The 17,189-nt window shown below is 39.9% G+C and overlaps 1 protein-coding gene across 1 annotated transcript; it reads left to right on the forward strand.

The window, feature by feature from the left end:
- The first annotated feature begins 797 nt into the window (after window positions 1–797).
- On the forward strand, window positions 798–16,855 carry LOC145446789 (solute carrier organic anion transporter family member 4C1-like). Its single transcript, XM_080325157.1, has 11 exons — window positions 798–1,123; window positions 2,801–3,064; window positions 3,431–3,622; window positions 4,796–4,898; window positions 6,100–6,224; window positions 10,392–10,652; window positions 11,274–11,463; window positions 13,147–13,294; window positions 13,360–13,520; window positions 15,352–15,557; window positions 15,774–16,855. Exons 1-11 carry the CDS (start codon window positions 949–951, stop codon window positions 15,965–15,967), a joined length of 2,019 nt encoding a protein of 672 aa, XP_080181283.1. The 5' UTR covers window positions 798–948; the 3' UTR covers window positions 15,968–16,855.
- Window positions 16,856–17,189: the final 334 nt, after the last annotated feature.

The raw sequence follows: 17,189 nt of genomic DNA on the forward strand, positions 1-17,189 counted from the left end.
CAACATATAGCAATGACCCGTTGCGACTCTCCGATTGTTCGAACAATGCCGATATTTCAGACTTGGAGGACGGATTCTAGGTGGATCAGTGCCTGATCATATTTTAATTTATATTTTTTGGAATCGGTGCAACAGTAGCTTTCGATCAAGACCGGATTTAATAATTTCTGCACTCGGGAAGATAGCTTTTGGATTGCCAGAAATCCTAATGTCGCTTACGCAAAACAATTCGCCACTCCAGCCTCAGCGAAGGGGAACGAAGCTGCAAAATCGTTCGTTGCCGTTTCATGTTTAATTTCTATAATTTCACTGTCTTCAAGAACACCTCGTCATAATCAGCACTGAGTCGCCTACCCGCAAAGATTTCTGTGGTCTAATTTTTTATACTGATCTAATTCCTGGTTGTCAAGAAAATACTACACGAGAGCCATGCATTGCAGTGCGAAACAAGCCATGCTTGCTGGAAAGACATTTTCCACTCTCCTGCCCATGAGACTGAACTCTGATTTGCTATGAACTGAACTTGATTCAATTCCCGAGTTTTCGCTAATCCAGTAATTCTAATCTAATTTGAAAAAGCTGTAAATTTTCCAGTAGTGCAACTTTGTATCACGGCGGTAGTGTGTCATCATTGTAATTCCGTTCCATGTACATTTTGTAATTACGTAAAGTAAACCCTTTCGCTGCCTCATTACGACCATGATCACATGAAACAATGTTTACTCTTCGCTATAGATATTTCTGATTTCTGTTAATTTGTTCATGAACCGTCGGCTATGAGCTTTAGATGCAGCGACACTCTTTCAACAAACAAACCTCATGCACTATGTGTGCTATCATTTTACGCTACGTTTGTCTTCAAATAGCGTGAGGACAAGCTTTGTTCGTCTGATTACGAGTTGCAGCGGAACATATCGATTGGTAGATTAAGGCTGGCTTACGTAAAATATGACAGGGGCAGATGAAAAACCTAGCAGCAAAAATGAAGAAGAGAAGAAGGAATTGAAAGGCATCGAAGACGAAGGAGACTGCGGTTGGGCTTCGATTCGGCCTGGCTTTATTCAAAGATGCAACACTCCCGCGGGATATCTCTGCGTGTTTTCAATGTTTCTGGTGACTCAAGGTAGATATAATCGTGGATGTTGACATAAGATACGTTTGAGGATGGACATATAGTAACAGTTTATTTTTCTTTAGGCCTCCTTTTTCTTGATTCTTGCAATACAATCGACGGGTGATCTGTATAATATAGACATAACATCCTTCCGGAAAAATTTAATATTTATACATGCTTCGAGCAGAGAATGCACCACAATAGCGCCAATTGTTGCAACAGACCAACTGAGTGAAATCTTATTTTCTTTGGCAAAATGTATTTTAGTGACATACTGGAAAGTGTCACTGTGATCGTTTGCAAAACAGTTCATTTGAATGATGCAAACAAAGTTTCGTCGAGCGGAACTTTTCCAAGTTCTAAATCACGTAAGGCTAATCATTTAATAGTAGGCTAATCATTTGCTTACGAAGCATCGGGTCAGCTCTGGTAATCTCGAAACAGCTCACTGTATGATGACACAGATAAAATGTGCGCGCCGATGCCTCACATAGTGTCCTAACAGGGGTGGCCAACCCGCGGCATAGGGGGTCAATTGTGACCCGCGAGGTCATTTCCTATTATATTATCGAAATCCTGTTATATTATCAAAATGAATTTCTCAGATTGTGAACTTGCAAGGCCAACCAAAAATTTGATTAGTCTGGCCGTGACACTTGACTAAAATATCAGTTCCGACGCATTGGCAGATCCAGGGTCCAGTCACATTTTTATTAAATCGTCGTACATTACAATAAACTAAAATCGTAGTAAAATTTTTCTTCACGCTTCGCGTGTTTAATTGTCACACGATTTCTTGCTTGGTAGCCTACCACCTCCTGAAAATGAAAAAACGCCCTATTCACCGGGTGAGTCTAACTATATTCGCAATTGCAAGAGAGTCTTTTCGCGTTTGTGCTCGCAGAAAAATCGTCCACAATGAAATGTAGGCACAAAATGATTGTCGCATATTAGCGGAAACCTTCGATATCGATATGTCCAGATGCCGAATAGTCCTGTCCTTGCAAGCTGAGCCCAGTGGGCGGTATACAGTAGACCCGCAATATACTCAAGTAATAATATTATTGACCTAGTTCATTTCTAAGCTTTGAAAATTTTACGTTCGTCAACTTCATGTGGGCCTTTAGCCGAAAAGGTTGACCACCCCTGGTCTGTCTCTTCCTTCTTAGCTTCACTTTCGTTTTGCCAGACAGAGTTGTTGCGTCACAATGCCAAACTTCATCACGATGCAAAATTGGAGACTGATTTTGGGGGGTTCCTGAACCATGAGTACGATAAAATTTATATTTTCGTAATCAGTACAGTAGCGGCTTTCAATTGATGCCCGTTCTATCGAATTTAGCGCTCGGCAAGCCGGTCGAAAATGGCCGTAAATTTGCCTCTGCTCAAATCAGAAGTATGACGTATCCCAAATGCGGTAAGCCGTTCAATCTCACTGTGTCCTCAACATGTAGGACACTATGCTCACATTGTGTGAGCTGAATCGAGTAATAGTACGGAAACAATAATTGCCGTTGATAAATTTACTCATAGTGTCAAGGAATATCAGGGAATTTCAGTGCTCGAAAGAATCATATCTCAAAAAGTACAATTCATTCGGAATGCAGATTCGAGAACTGGAATCATTTGCCCATTCCTAATTGTGACAAAAATTCTCCGACGATTTATCAATTTCCCATATTTCAGGGCTATTGGTGAACGGTTACGGAAACGTCGTTTTATCAACACTGGAACGCCGATTCAGGCTACAGAGCACCCAGGCTGGCCTGATCGTGATTAGCTATGACTTTGCGTACTTTTTGCTCTGTCTCTTCGTTACGTTCTACGGAAATAGGGGGCACAAGCCGCAAATGCTAGCGATCAGTTCAGTTATATTCGGACTGGGGTGTCTCGTGTTCTCCATTCCTCATTTCACGACAGACGTGTACAAATATGGAGAAAATTATTCAGGTACGATAAATAATATCATTTTACATGTGTTCCGTGCGTTGGCGGCATTTTTGTCTCTTATTGATCGTCACGAATGGATTCTCCACGTATTTTGACTTGAATGGTTTCAGTATTTTGAATGGGAATTTCGAATTGTCGCGCGTATGTCAACTGGTTTTGTTTTTGACAGTATTTTTTTTTTATTATGGGAATGGGAAATACATATACTGGTACTTCAATTGAAATTTAGGCCTACGAAGTTACTTAACTTCTATGAATCGCAACTGGAGAAATAACAGATAAATGATAACAATTATTAGATGCCAGCGATTTCGAAAATACGATTGCCGCTCAATAATTACTATAATTTGCTTTCAATATACTCAGAGCTTTGCGACCCTATGGGCACGACACCGGAATGTGCCGCATCATCATCAGAAGAGGATAATCTGGACGATTACTTTTACCTTTTTATGACTGCCATGTTTCTACAAGGATTCGGATGCATATGCTTGTATACTGTGGGGTTCACTATTTTGGAAGACAGCTTGCCAAAAGAAAAGGCCGCGTTATACATAGGTACGTATGTCCCATCGGCATTATGTACCCGAATCGGTCGTTCTGAAGTGTCGTTTGCAAATGGCGAACTCAACGAAATGCATTTTACACATTATATATTATGTTTTTATCATTATAATACTTGTCTATACATTTAAGTTATCTTCATTTTTCTCTCTATCATTTCTCCTAATGCCAGCTTTCAGTATTTCAATCATGTAATCGACGTAAGCTTTACGAGTAATGTAAAAGCGCCTGAGAGATCAGTATAGGCCGGATGGAATTACTTTCGAATATTCTAAGTCGTGCACATGCACATTGAACAGTGCGCATGAATGCAAACGAACCAAATGTTGTAATTTTACAAGGTATTTTGCATATACAGGCGCTCATGTCTAAACAAAACACGTTTTACAAGGACCGTGATTTAAACATCCGTGTTACAAATGCATTGTTATTACAAACACATCCATTGCAGGCAACAGTTTGAAGTTTTCAAAGCCACCCTCGTTGTTTTGGGCCGTATGGATATAAATATATATGACCTATGCTCGAGGTTGTCAGACAAACATCTGTTAGCAATCTTGAGACGTCAGTGTCTGAACAAATAACATGTTCATTGTTCAGTTCATATCGCCGAATATATTCGACTCGAAGCGTTTCGACTGACTCTTTCATAAAGAGGAAACCGCATTTACTGACGGTGGCTCAAGATGAGAGTCAGTCGAAAAGCTCTAAATGGATTAAATTTTGGCGATACGAACATATTTTGTACTGCGATATTGAAATTGTGCACCTCCGGAAGCCTATTAAATCTTGGGACAAGCAAATCATCGTTCGACAAAGTCAATTATTGACTTTATCGTGGCCGCGAAACCTTACCGAATTCCCTGTACTACTGGTACGCCTACTTATACATTGTTGTTGTTATTCAACAAAACGATTCGGTTGTTGTCGTCTGCTTGATGGTCTTTTGCAGCGACAGTACAGTACAGTACGCACTACAGACAGGAAAAGAAGCCTTTTAGAGAGTAATTTTGATTTTAAGACTCCATATGGCTAACGAAAGTAGATGCGGGCCGAAGTTATTCCGTAGTTGGATTATGCTTTTACAACACAGAAATTTATTCTTCACAACATCGCAAATTTAGACCAGTACAGTCTGAAATATATCACAGCTATTCTGTTGTTCAGGATTAGCAAATGCCATTACAATTTTGGGACCTTGTTTGGGATTTGCAATCGGCGGATTATCGTTGACAATATATGTCGATTTCGACGTCTTGGAGCCAGATGAGTGAGTAATGAGTATACTGAGTATTGCGTTCTATTGCCACCAAATCAGGGGGCCTATATATCCAAATACAGACGAGATAGCGTAATGGTAGAACGCACGGCGCTCTGGGAGATGGTAGATGGAGGATAACAAAAATGGTCTGCCGACTTGATAAAAACTAACCTCCCGTTTCGAAAATAAACGATCTCTATTCCTACATGACCAAGGAAATGTGAATCAATGTACTACATTTAAAGTAACTGAGCATAACACATACGTACTAGAGCGGATCATGGACCGGAGCCGGATTGGATATCTGGCCCGATTTTTACAATTTTGGCCGGACCGGATCGGAGCCGGATCAGTACTTTTTCTGTTACGGCCGGAGCCGGATCGGAGCCGGATCACTACTTTTTTGATACGGTCACAATCTTTATGGATAAGCATGACTTTTATAACTAACCAACCACACGCAAGTAACCGCCAAGCCAGTGCGAACATAAACGAGGCATATTTATCTATTCACGGAATCCCCGTATCGTGTAGGGCCGGATTTCTGGCCGGACTTTTTCATTTTTGGCCAGAGCCGGATTGGAGCCGGACCAGAGAATTGAACAACCGGATCGGAGCCGGACCAGATAATTTGTCGATCCGCTCCGCACTAATACGTACCATACTGCGGTATCACTCAGGTATCACAGGTATCAATCGCGTATATAGATAGTCAAAGTAGGCAAGTATATACGTAGAAGTAGAATATCTGTACTCAATTAGAAGTAGAATAACGACTTCCAATATACGCCAAGACTACTTCGAGCGGAAGTATAGAGAACGAAGGTTTGAAAAGTATTCTTAAACGACTACTGACACTAAAAATATCGGTGCAATTTTCCTAAATATATTTAATTACAGTGATACAGGGGTAAAATCGCCCAGTAGCACAATTTCACCCGTAAACTTGACGAAAACTTCTCACAAAATCTCTTTCTACTTCACAAAATATAAAGTGTAAGTGGTGGGTTTAGTTTTGCTTAAAAAACTGAGGGTAGAAGTGCGAAAGTAGTTGAGAACATGACCGTTTGACCAAGTGGTTCAAGTAGAGGCCTACACTCAAAACCTATCCAAGAACTCAGAAAAAGTAGAAGTATTTGGTTACCTCCTCCGACGAAATCGTTTAGGTTTAGTTTAGGTTTCACTATTTATCTGGTATATTTTCCGGCAGGATTGAATTGGATATCTCGGATCCGCGATGGGTGGGCGCGTGGTGGATTGGTTACATCCTCGCAGCGGGAATGGCTTGGATATTTGTTTCGCTCCCAATGTTTGGCTTCCCAAAGCAGTTTCCAGGTACGATAAACCACAAAACCAGGTTTGTAATGACTCGAGTCGCGATTTTTCGTTGACTTGACTCGACTCGTGTCATTTTCTAAAACGCAAAAAGTGGCTTGACTATAGACTTGAGTCACCTTGTGTATTGACTCGACTTGTACTCGAGTCATTGCGCATGGCTCAACCAAGCCATACGACTCGAGACATTCTACGTGACTTGATTCAAGACCATAAAGCGTCTGTTATCTGTTTGAATAAACATTTTAAGACTGAGAAAAATGAGTATATTATCGACTCGGGACATTCAATATCAGCCAAGAGCTTCATGAGTTGAACCTGATTTGAACTCGATTATAAACGGTGTACTACAGTACACTACGACTCGGGCTCGACTAGTTGCTGCCTGAACTAGACTCGGACTTGACTATGATGGCAAATTAATAACGAATCGACTTGACTCGACTCAAAACTACAAATTACAACCCTGTCTATTGCTGTATCACATGGGTGGGCAAACTGCACAATGCACATGCACATTAGGGCTCTTCAAAAATGACTTTTTTTCTCAAATCGCACTGGCTACTTGATAAAATTGTTAGGTTACCTAATTTAAGCCTACAAGACAAGACAAGACACTGGTTCAATTCCAACCAGTGGAAGCGGATTTATCGCCATCGAAAAATTTGGATTATGAATAAAATAGTATTTACCGCGACCAATTCTACAATTATTTATTATAGTGGTGACCACCGTAAATACTATTTTATTCGAATACAAATTTTTCGACGGCAATAACTCCGCTTCTACTGGTTGGAATTCAACCAAATTTGGTGAACATCGTTTCTATACACAACCTAACACTTTCATGGGGTGAACAGAAAATTTTCAAGTTTTTTGTTATTTATTTTTATTTAATAAATAGAAACTTTCTTCTCCTGTAGCAATGCGGCTACTGGTTTGAATTGAACCAAATTTGGTGTATAGGCTTAAACTAGGTAACCTAACAATTTTATCAAGTAGCCAGTGCGGGGGAAAAAGTCACAAGTATGGTGGCGGCGGGACAAGCCTCCGCAGACGCCCCCAGCCAAAGCCTGCTTGTGACAGCCGTTTGCACCTAACAAGTGAAGCAACTAAGAAGGTAACAAGCAAACGAAGAAGCAACCTTTTGGGAGCTCTTGGGTACTTTCGACCCAAGAGTGACCTATTAAGGCGCTTGTGGCAATAGTCCGGTGGTGTAATGCCACATGGGCTGCCGCAAGCGTAACGGGGTGGAGGTTTACTGCGGTTCCTCCAGGTTACCCCTAAAAAAAATGAACATCGTTTCTATAGACAACCTAACACTTTCATGGGGTGAACAGAAAACTTTCAAGTTTTTTGTTATTTATTTTTATTTAATAAATAGAAACTTTCTTCTCCTGTAGCAATGCGGCTACTGTTTGAATTGAGCCAAATTCGGTGTATAGGCTTAAACTAGGTAACCTAACAATTTTATCAAGTAGCCAGTGCGATTTGAGGGGGAAAAAGTCATTTTTGAAGAGCCCTAATGCTCATGCGTTTCGCCACTGTGCTCGAGAGGTTTAACATGATTATAAATTGACGCATTCTATCGAGTATTAACAATATTCGTATTGTTTTCGTGGTGTTTCTTTCCTTATGGTTTACGTAACACTTGTAGAATTTAGGGGAAGGTGGCACTACGGGGTTAGAACTTTGCGATTGAACTCTCGCATCGAGTTCACATAAACGTTTCACCCGCAACAATGGTTCGTGGTCAACGGTCAACGGCCATCGATCAATGATAAATCGTTGTGTTCAACAATGAAAGTGATAATTAATGAAGGTAGCGCAGGTTACGGCCATTTCAGGGCTAACAATGGTGAATACCCCTCTTTGATTTGTATTGTAACTGCTAGCAATAAAATGTCGTTCAGAGATAATAGCAAGAAAAGTAAGTATGAGAAGTAAATATAGATCTTTTAAAAGAGAATGAAGGAAGAATTTGCTTTCAGTTGTAATGTGGGTTAGCCATTGTGCTTTATCTGGCAAGATTCCCTTAATGATTACAAATAGGGTTGCATTGAAACAAATGTGTTACAAAACTGTTTTAAACAAAGGGCTTTTTTTTAATGTGTTTTTTTAAGTTGTAAAATTATGCCATAAATGTGTAAATATATTCCAAAATCATATTGTATGAGCCTGCGGGCAATTACCACCCGATTTAGCCGACGTATATTTATATGGGATGGTTGGAACACTCAAAATAGTCGGTTTAACAGTTATAGTAGATATTTCGTCAAAGGAGCTATTTTTACCCTATAGTTTCAATCGTCAATTTCGATCCACTATGACGTCACAATCGATTATTCGTGACGTCAAGGCTAAAAAAACATGTTTTAAATTAGGGCCTTGTTTTAAACACGTTATTTTTAATTTGATTTTTGTTTTAAATTCAACCCTAATTACAACGCTAGTAACCTGAATTAGGGTTGGATTATCCGGATAACGGTTAACCGGTTAACCGCAGGTTTTTTTATTATCCGATATCCGGATATAAATATGCCGGTTAACCGGATAAAATAGTATCGTTAATAATGTGTTTTAAACTTTTAGGAAGCTTCAATAAGTCGTATTATCAGTGTTTCGCGCGGCCAATTAGCGGGATACGTCAATTAGCGGGATACGTCAATGCACTGCGTAACGCGACGCAATCTCCCGCTGAGAAGATCGCCAAATTATAGGTCATTGATTGCCGCGATCTCGGCTATCGTCGCTGGCCTGATTTTTCGAGTCTTCAACAAGCCTATAGTTCCGCTGGCAGAATCACATCTGCAATAGGCTCTGTGGACATTATACCGTCACTGGCCTACATAATCGCATCTGCATTGGCTTGGTGCTCACGATATTATTGCTGGCCTGCACAATCGCATCTGCAATAGGCATGGTACGAACGATATCATCGCTGGCGTAACCATAGTCTCGGGTCTGGCATGCGTTGGCTCCTATCTCTTGGTGGCTTGGAGACAATATGCCGCTGAGATTATTATGATCAGCGATTGTGATTAATGAGTGAGATTGCGAAACTGAATGACATCGAATGTTCGCATTCCGGAAACATGTTCGTGTTCGTGCGTGCAAGCGTAATTGATTTCCGCTGATACTAAATTCGAAAAAAATCTAAACCACCTCGTTTTATTTAAAACATCCCCCCCTTATTTTTCGGCTGGCTACGGGCCTGATCATGTGAATTTCTCATGGAGGAATTAGAGCGAGCTAGTATGTCGGCCTCAATTCCGGTATCAGCTACTCGACCTTCCAGTACTGGACACCTAAACAGAAGAATGGGCAAAAAGGAAGCACTGCTTACTATATTCCGCCCATTTTGTGGAAGCAGAAAGAGCATTTAATACGTCTGGACTCTTTGTTACAAAACTTGGTCCCGGCTACAGGATGCCACTATTGATGCGGTGTGCTTTATAAGGAGGGAGCTGCAAATACACTGTGTAATGATTTTGCGATCCATTTTTCATGCAGACCTCGTGAAATCGATTATCTCACTTAGGATTCACTATCCGGTTAACCGGTTAGCTAAATTCCAAATATACGGATATATCCGTTATCCGGATAGTGAAAATTATTGATATCCGAACTAACCCTAACCTGAATCGTCATTACGAAACCAAACACCAAAACTTTGCCACGAAGACATATTTACTGAGTAATACGATTACCGAGCTGAAATCTTCCTTAAATGCTCCGTACTGCTTTGACGACATAAAAGCCCGACTTTAAACACCTGGCAGCCCATGTGGAGACGCACCGCATCACCACACATCAATTAACTTCCGTAGCCTACGTTTCATTGTGACGGAAAAAATCAGTGATTTTGAATTTGCGGTTGTGGCTCTTTTAAAACTAGGATTTTTGATATGCGGCTCGCGCAGGAAGCATAGCATGTCTGTCTACGCATTGCCAATCCCTGCTATATCATATACATGCATTGGACGAATAGGGAGAGTAATGTTGCAGACACTATTCCAAAGGTAAATGTGAGCATTTTGATTCGTTTTATCACTACCCAAAAACTTGTCTCCAATAAACGACAAAATTCAATACTCAACGTCATCGTGTCCCAAACACTTTATTGAAACTGCCAGGGTCATTTACATTTTCATCATTTTTTATCAGGCAGTGCCAAGGTAAGGTCGTTGAAGGAGTCGGAAGTGCACGCCGGAGCGTCAGAAGATATCGTGGAGAATGAAGAATTCGGAGTGTCAATCAAAGATTTACCTCGCGCCACGTATCTCATGCTTCGCAACACTCCGTTCCTTTTCACAACGTTTGCCGGCTGCTCGGAAGGATTCATCGTTTCAGCGTTCACGGCGTTCTTGCCAAAATACCTGCAAACGCAGTTTAACCTTACCTCGGCAGAAGCCGGTCTATATGCAGGTGACTATGTCTATACAGTCGAATCCGCTTAATTCGTACAAGGGCATGCAATTACTATCGTTAGATTATAACACAAAAGCACCACTTCGTTCTTTTTAACACAAGATGGTTGATTGATTATAGTGAAACAATGACGACCCATGCGGTGACAATCGACGATGAACTTCCATAAGGCGTTGCCAGCTTCACAGTTGTCTTTATTGTGGTACAATTTCGTCCCTCTTGCAGAACAGAATAGTACAGAAAATGCCGTTTCAGCCCTGGCTGCACTGTACTGGCTTCACCCTATATGTCGTTGTTTCATCATCATGATCATTTTATTAAAATTTAAATCAAATCAATACACCACAAGGTTACGATACAATGAAAAGATAGAATATGGTGCCAAAACGACTTGGAATAGTCTATTAATCAGACACCCACCTTAGTACTACATGTTTCGAATGCTGAAATACGACTAATCGAGATTTTAGGGCTTACTCAGTGGAAAATATACTGTCGAGGGACAAGGAGCGGATAATTCCAGTACTCGAAATAATCATTACAATTAATAGTAATTTAATACTCGATTCAGCAATAAGTGATGCACGTTATATGTATATCTATACCTGGACTATCTAGGGACAATTGCAATTCCGGGAGGGATACTAGGGATGCTGCTATCGCCAATTATTATCAATCGGATGAAGCTAAAGACATCCGGAATTATCAAAATGTGCATCATATGCTGCATCTCGGTCCTGTGCACGGTTCCAATTTGTTTGTTACATTGCCCGACAACAGACGTCGCAGGAGCTACTGTACCGTACAAGTTGGTATTCACCGAATATTCAGTTTGAATATGAATAGTTATTGGCTTTTCTTTTAAGTTGTAATGACTCGAGTCAATTTGTTTATTGACTCGACTTGTACTCGAGTCATTGTGCATGTATCAAACCAAGTCCCATGACTCGAGACAAGGATGGCCAAGACAGACATTTCATTCTCACTGCGAGGAATAGTAAAGTCACCACATGATTGGTATTTCGTCTATCAGTCCTGATACTTGGAAAGTAGGGCCAGAAACAAATAGGGCTGAGTAAAATTGCGATATTATGAATGCGAGTCATTCTATATCACTCGAGCAAGTTGGTTGAACCGGATTGAACTCAAAACCGAATACTAAACATAACGACTTGGACTCGACTTGACTCGAGTCAAAACTATCAAAGCGAGATTGACTCGGAACCTTGCGACTTGGTTTCAGCCCTGCTTCTTTCCATGTATACTATTCAGTTGCCTTTATTTATGAAACTTCCACCTCACTGTTACATAATTTGGATACACTAATATAGAGATTGATATTCGGGGTTCTCAGATTCTGTAGCAGGGGTTTGGCTGCGGTCCAAGCGAGCACCCAACTCGTGTAGCAGAAATCACACTGATTAGCATTAAATAATCATTCAATCTTATTGTTTTGTGTGAAATAATGTTTTAACGGTTTGTTCCTGTAACGCTGTTGTTGATGCTGATTCATTTTGTGCACTGGTATTCTATAACAGGGCTGTAATAACTCGACTCGAGTCGATAACATCGTTGAGTTGACTTGACTTGACTTTAGTTATTTCCATAAAAATGTAGAATGATTCAACTCCACTTCTACAGTTTGGAATTGAGCCATAAATTTGGTGTGCATCGTTATTAGGCAACCTAACAATTTAATCAGTGAATCAGTGAAGTTATTTTTGAAAAAACCCTATCAGGATCGATACGTGAAAAATAGGCCCAGCAACTGTCTATCATCTGTTTTAATAAGAGTGAGTATATTATGATTGTGACGCCTTCGATATCACCCAAGAGTTTTAAAAAAGTGAGTTCAACCTGACTTACCTGATAATACGGGTTCGCCACTATGGGTTGGACTCGCACTCGAGTCAACATTATGACTCGGACACTACCTGTTTCTCCATGACTTGGACTCGGGGATGAATTGAAAATGACTCGAGTCAAGACCAGAGGTGGCCAAATAAGTTATTGACGGTACTCGAGTAAAAGTAGAAGTATCGCCGTCAATTTCTACTCAAGTAGACATAAAATTAGAGATTTACAATTGTGTGAAAAGGAAGTATATTTTACGACTAGTGTTGCCTAAAAAAACTGAAAACTCTCATGTAGATTAAATCTACCTGAAATACTTCGAAAAAGGGAAATAATTTGGTAATGACCACCTTTTGTCAAAACTGTGAAAGTAATATTGACTTCTGTCTCGGAACCTTGTGACTTGGCCACAGTTCTGTTCTATAGTAGAGGCTAATATGATGAGATTAGATGTGTGATTTGGATGATATTTGTTTTGACTGCGCCAGAATTTGGGGGTCGCCGAAAAATTACAGACCGCGTACGGTTTCGTCAGGCCAATGACGGCTAATAACCACTGTTCGAACCTAATCGGTCATGTTGAATTCACCTACATGCCATTCCATAACTTCTATCCATCTAGCCTACATTCTTTCAGAGGCTCTGAAACGACCGGTAATTTATCGACTGAGTGCAATCTTCAATGCGGATGTCAAGGAGAATACTTTTCTCCGGTCTGCGGATCTGACAACTTAACATACTTTTCAAGTTGCTTCGCGGGATGCACCAGAGAGTCGGGAGATAAGGTATAATGATCGAAAATTCATAAGAGGCTCTGATATAGTTAACGACGCTCACAATGTCTTTACAGGCTTTTGAAGACTGCTCGTGTGTGGGCGGAGTGTCAGATACAGCCACGTCCGGGCTTTGCGTTGAGCCGTGTGACGTGTTGGCGCCTTTTCTCGGGATTTTCTTCTTCATAGTCATGGTCAATTTCATGACGACTACGCCAGTACTTTTGATCGTTATGAGGTAACTGGATTTAGAATGGCCGCGTTCCTTCGTGACAATTCATATACTGCGTTAAGTCGAATTAATTCTAGCCGTCTAATTAGACTAATTACAGCAAAATGTCGATAATCTAATTCAAATCTAATTTGAGAAATGCTTTTATGTTATCATTATAATTCTAGTCTGTTTTAAACTTTCCTGAAAATGCTACAGCCTACAGAAGAACTGTACAGCACGAAACGATTAAGTTTGGTGTGCAGACATTTGCCATTCTACGAGATTGGGCTCTGATTTGATATCAACTTTATTTTTGTTGTATTTCTTCCTAATTAAAAATTAAATTAAATTCTCTAGATTTTGCGAATTCAGTCATTCCATAATCTAATTGGGAAAGCCTGAAAATTATGTTTTCCAACTCTGATACCTATAACCGATCACTGTTCAGTAAAGAAGTATTTCTGCTTTTTCGAATTACTCAAGTGGGGTTTGTCTACTTTCACTACTTACTCCACTCGTTACTTTTAAGACTACTTCCACTTCTACATCAACAGTTTGTAAAGCCGAGCTACTTTCTTTCCACTTTTTAGATTCTGTCTAGTATAGAAAGTCGTTGCAGGTTCTCCTAAAATGACTTACCTTAGCACTGCTTACCTAACCTAATTAGGCCTGCCATATTATACCTGCCTACTTTAAGTGGATTTGCCGTGCTCTGCAAATCGCTGTACTTCCGCTGGTACTGAATCGCATGAATGACTACTTTGACCACCCCTGCTACAGATGTAAGCTTCATCTGATGTCGATATCACATAGATATTATTCAACTGTAGTATATATAGCAGTGGTTCTCAAATTTTTTATCTTCGTGAACCCCTTTTGGGCCGTCACGGACACCCGTTGACTCCCCTACACACACAAGTTTGAGTTCAAATCTAGCTCCATAATCGTGCAGCCGTCATCTGTCTTGTGCAAATATTAGCTGTAGTATGGTGATGAACAGCAGCAAAATGACTTTTCTTGCAAATAACATCATACTATTTATGTAGAAATTGCGTAGAATTCTGTTATTTCAAAGCGAATTCTGCAGCTGCATTTCTTAAAATATGTGGTCGTGTCTCGAAAATTCGTACTTTTGATTAAAATATGAACAAGTCCCGACGATCCATTTCCACGAAGATAGGTTGTGGTGAATATATTAATAACGGATAACGCTTCCGACGACACCTTTCGGTAGGATCGCAACATATATGGCACCAAAATTGAGAAGCAGCTTTTTTAATGACCAGATAACGTCCAGCCTATGGCCATTTCTATCTATGACAGCTCATCTTGAAGTTATTCTGGAATAGTGGTTATGTGGATATCATAGGAGAAAATTGATTTTTGCAAACATTTTTAATTCACTTATTTTCCACAAACCCCAACAAAACATCTCTAAACGAAAATAGGTTAGCATATCAGTAGGAAATTTTGCAATTAAAATTAGTTTGCGTAGTGTGGACGTCGAGGCCCATTCTGTTGGTGTCAGTATAATGAAGCGAAACTGCAAAGTGATTTCATAAAATGAAAAAAAAAGAGGTTATCAACCATTTTGCAAATTAAGAGCTTTCGCGGACCCTCTGAAAATGCTTCGAGGATCCCCGGTTGAGAAACACTGCTTTACTTTTCATTCAGTGTGCACTGTGCATGCCTCTTCTACTTCGCCTACTCAAAGACTACTCCCAAGTCGTTTCGACATCTTCCTATCTTTTCATTGTATCGCAGTTTTGTGGTGTTTTGAAATGATGAAAATGTTAATAAACTGATACTGATACTGCCGCGGTGTCCTCTGCAGTGATGCTACTTTGTCGTTTAGATGCGTACCAGAGTCACAGAAATCTTTTGCGATCGGCGTTCAATGGTGGATCGTGCGGGCCCTCGGCAGTATACCGGGCCCTATCGTGTTTGGAGTGATATTCGACGCCACATGCAAATTATGGCAAGTGTCGGAGTGTTCTGACGAACAAGGATCTTGTTGGATACATGATAGCGACGAGGTTGCAACTTATATTCTGGTTGCTGGTGAGTTCGTAATGAGTTGCGCTACATTTTGATCAAATTCGGGATGGATCGCAAGCAGAGTTGAACGAATAGAAAATGTTCCATCTATTCAAAATTAGATTAGAATTATAATTACTGAATCTATAGTTGTCCAAGTCTGATCTTAATTAAATTGTGAGTTTTACGTTTCCTAGTTTGAGTAATTTAACTGCTCATTCGCTTGTGTATCGATTTCAGCGCTTCTTTGCAAAGCTCTATCTGCGGTGTTGTTTTCTACCGCCTTGTATCTGTACAAGCCAATCGGAAAAGTCGAGGACGACTCAGAGATTCAGTTTGACGAATTGTCAAATAGCCGCGATGATGAAACGAGTTGGGTCGATAAAGACCAGCAATTGCCAAGTTACGATGATGGGGTCATGACTCAATTATGATACTTGGATTTGACAATGGAGCTGCATTGTGTGTAGTAGGACTGTTCAGTTGTTCAAAAATAACTTATTTTCAAATTTCACTGGTGATTTTATAAAATTGTTAGTTTGATTAAAAAACGGTGCTCACCAAATTTGACGTAATTCTAACCTGTAGAAGCGAAGCTATTAGAGTAGGAAAATTTTGAATTTATTAAAAAAAAATTTCAAATTTTACTGCTGACGCCATGAAATTGATAAGTTGTCTCAACAAACAACGGATAACAAATTTGGCTCGATTCCAACCCGTAGAAGCGAATTTGTCCTCACAAAACTTCGCTTATGTCTGTTGGAATTGAGCCAAATTTGCTATGCACTGTTTTCTCGGACAACCTAACAATTTCATGAGATATCTAGTAAGATTTGAAGAAAAGAATTCATAAATAAATTCAAATATTTCCAACACTAAAAGCTTCACTTCAGCAGGTTGAAATTGAGACAAATTTAGTGCACAGATTTTTTTTAACTAACCTTACAATTTGATCGAATAGCCAGTAAAATTTGAAATAAAAAGTTTATTTTTTAACAACCCTTGTCCACCTTTGAAATATAGGCGTTCTAATTTTCACTGTTTCCGTTCCTTTTACTAGATGAGAGACAAGAATATTTGTTATACTTCGTATGCAATATATATCAAATTACACTGAAGTTCATATATAGGCCTGAAGATTTTATTTTACACAGTCCGATATAAATACTAGTTTTATTGCGGGGATGTTTCGATTCCAGTCTGCAGTTATAGGGCTGCATCTTATTTTTCTGAATCTTGTACAGGGTTGCGACGCAATCTGTGCACTTTCCACCGATTGCTTACTCGGCAATGATTTTGAAATAAACAACTTGAAAATCGGTCTCATTTGAATGACACTGAAAAGATTTCAGGCTCAGGTATACGCGAATGTTGGGATGTAAACATGCTCTAGTACAGAGACGTAGCAGGGGCAAAATGCGCTCTTTCCCACATCAAATTTGTGCCCCAAAATGTAGGCCTATGGGCTAATACATTTTGAGATAGCCAGCAGAGTATTTGTCGCTATTTCAGGCGTGGAATTTGTATAACACTATAAAATCAATTTTTTCGTAATTCGCCCCAGGAAATATATGTTGTACCCCACTAAGACAGTATGAAATTGTATCGTACCCTGCAATACACATCTCAGACCGGTTTTCCAAATAGTTCACACGC

Source organism: Botryllus schlosseri, chromosome 9, assembly GCF_051294905.1.
Source record: "Botryllus schlosseri isolate E-star chromosome 9, Bs_hap1, whole genome shotgun sequence".
Lineage (NCBI taxonomy): Eukaryota > Metazoa > Chordata > Ascidiacea > Stolidobranchia > Styelidae > Botryllus > Botryllus schlosseri.

What these genes read in the sequence shown, in the direction of transcription:
- LOC145446789 (XM_080325157.1), top strand. Translation starts at nt 949, where the DNA reads ATGACAGGGGCAGATGAAAAACCTAGCAGCAAAAATGAAGAAGAGAAG. An exon ending in ATATGGAGAAAATTATTCAG is followed by an intron (nt 3,065 to 3,430) that starts GTACGATAAATA and finishes CAATATACTCAG; the next exon opens with AGCTTTGCGACCCTATGGGC. An exon ending in AACTTATATTCTGGTTGCTG is followed by an intron (nt 15,558 to 15,773) that starts GTGAGTTCGTAA and finishes TATCGATTTCAG; the next exon opens with CGCTTCTTTGCAAAGCTCTA.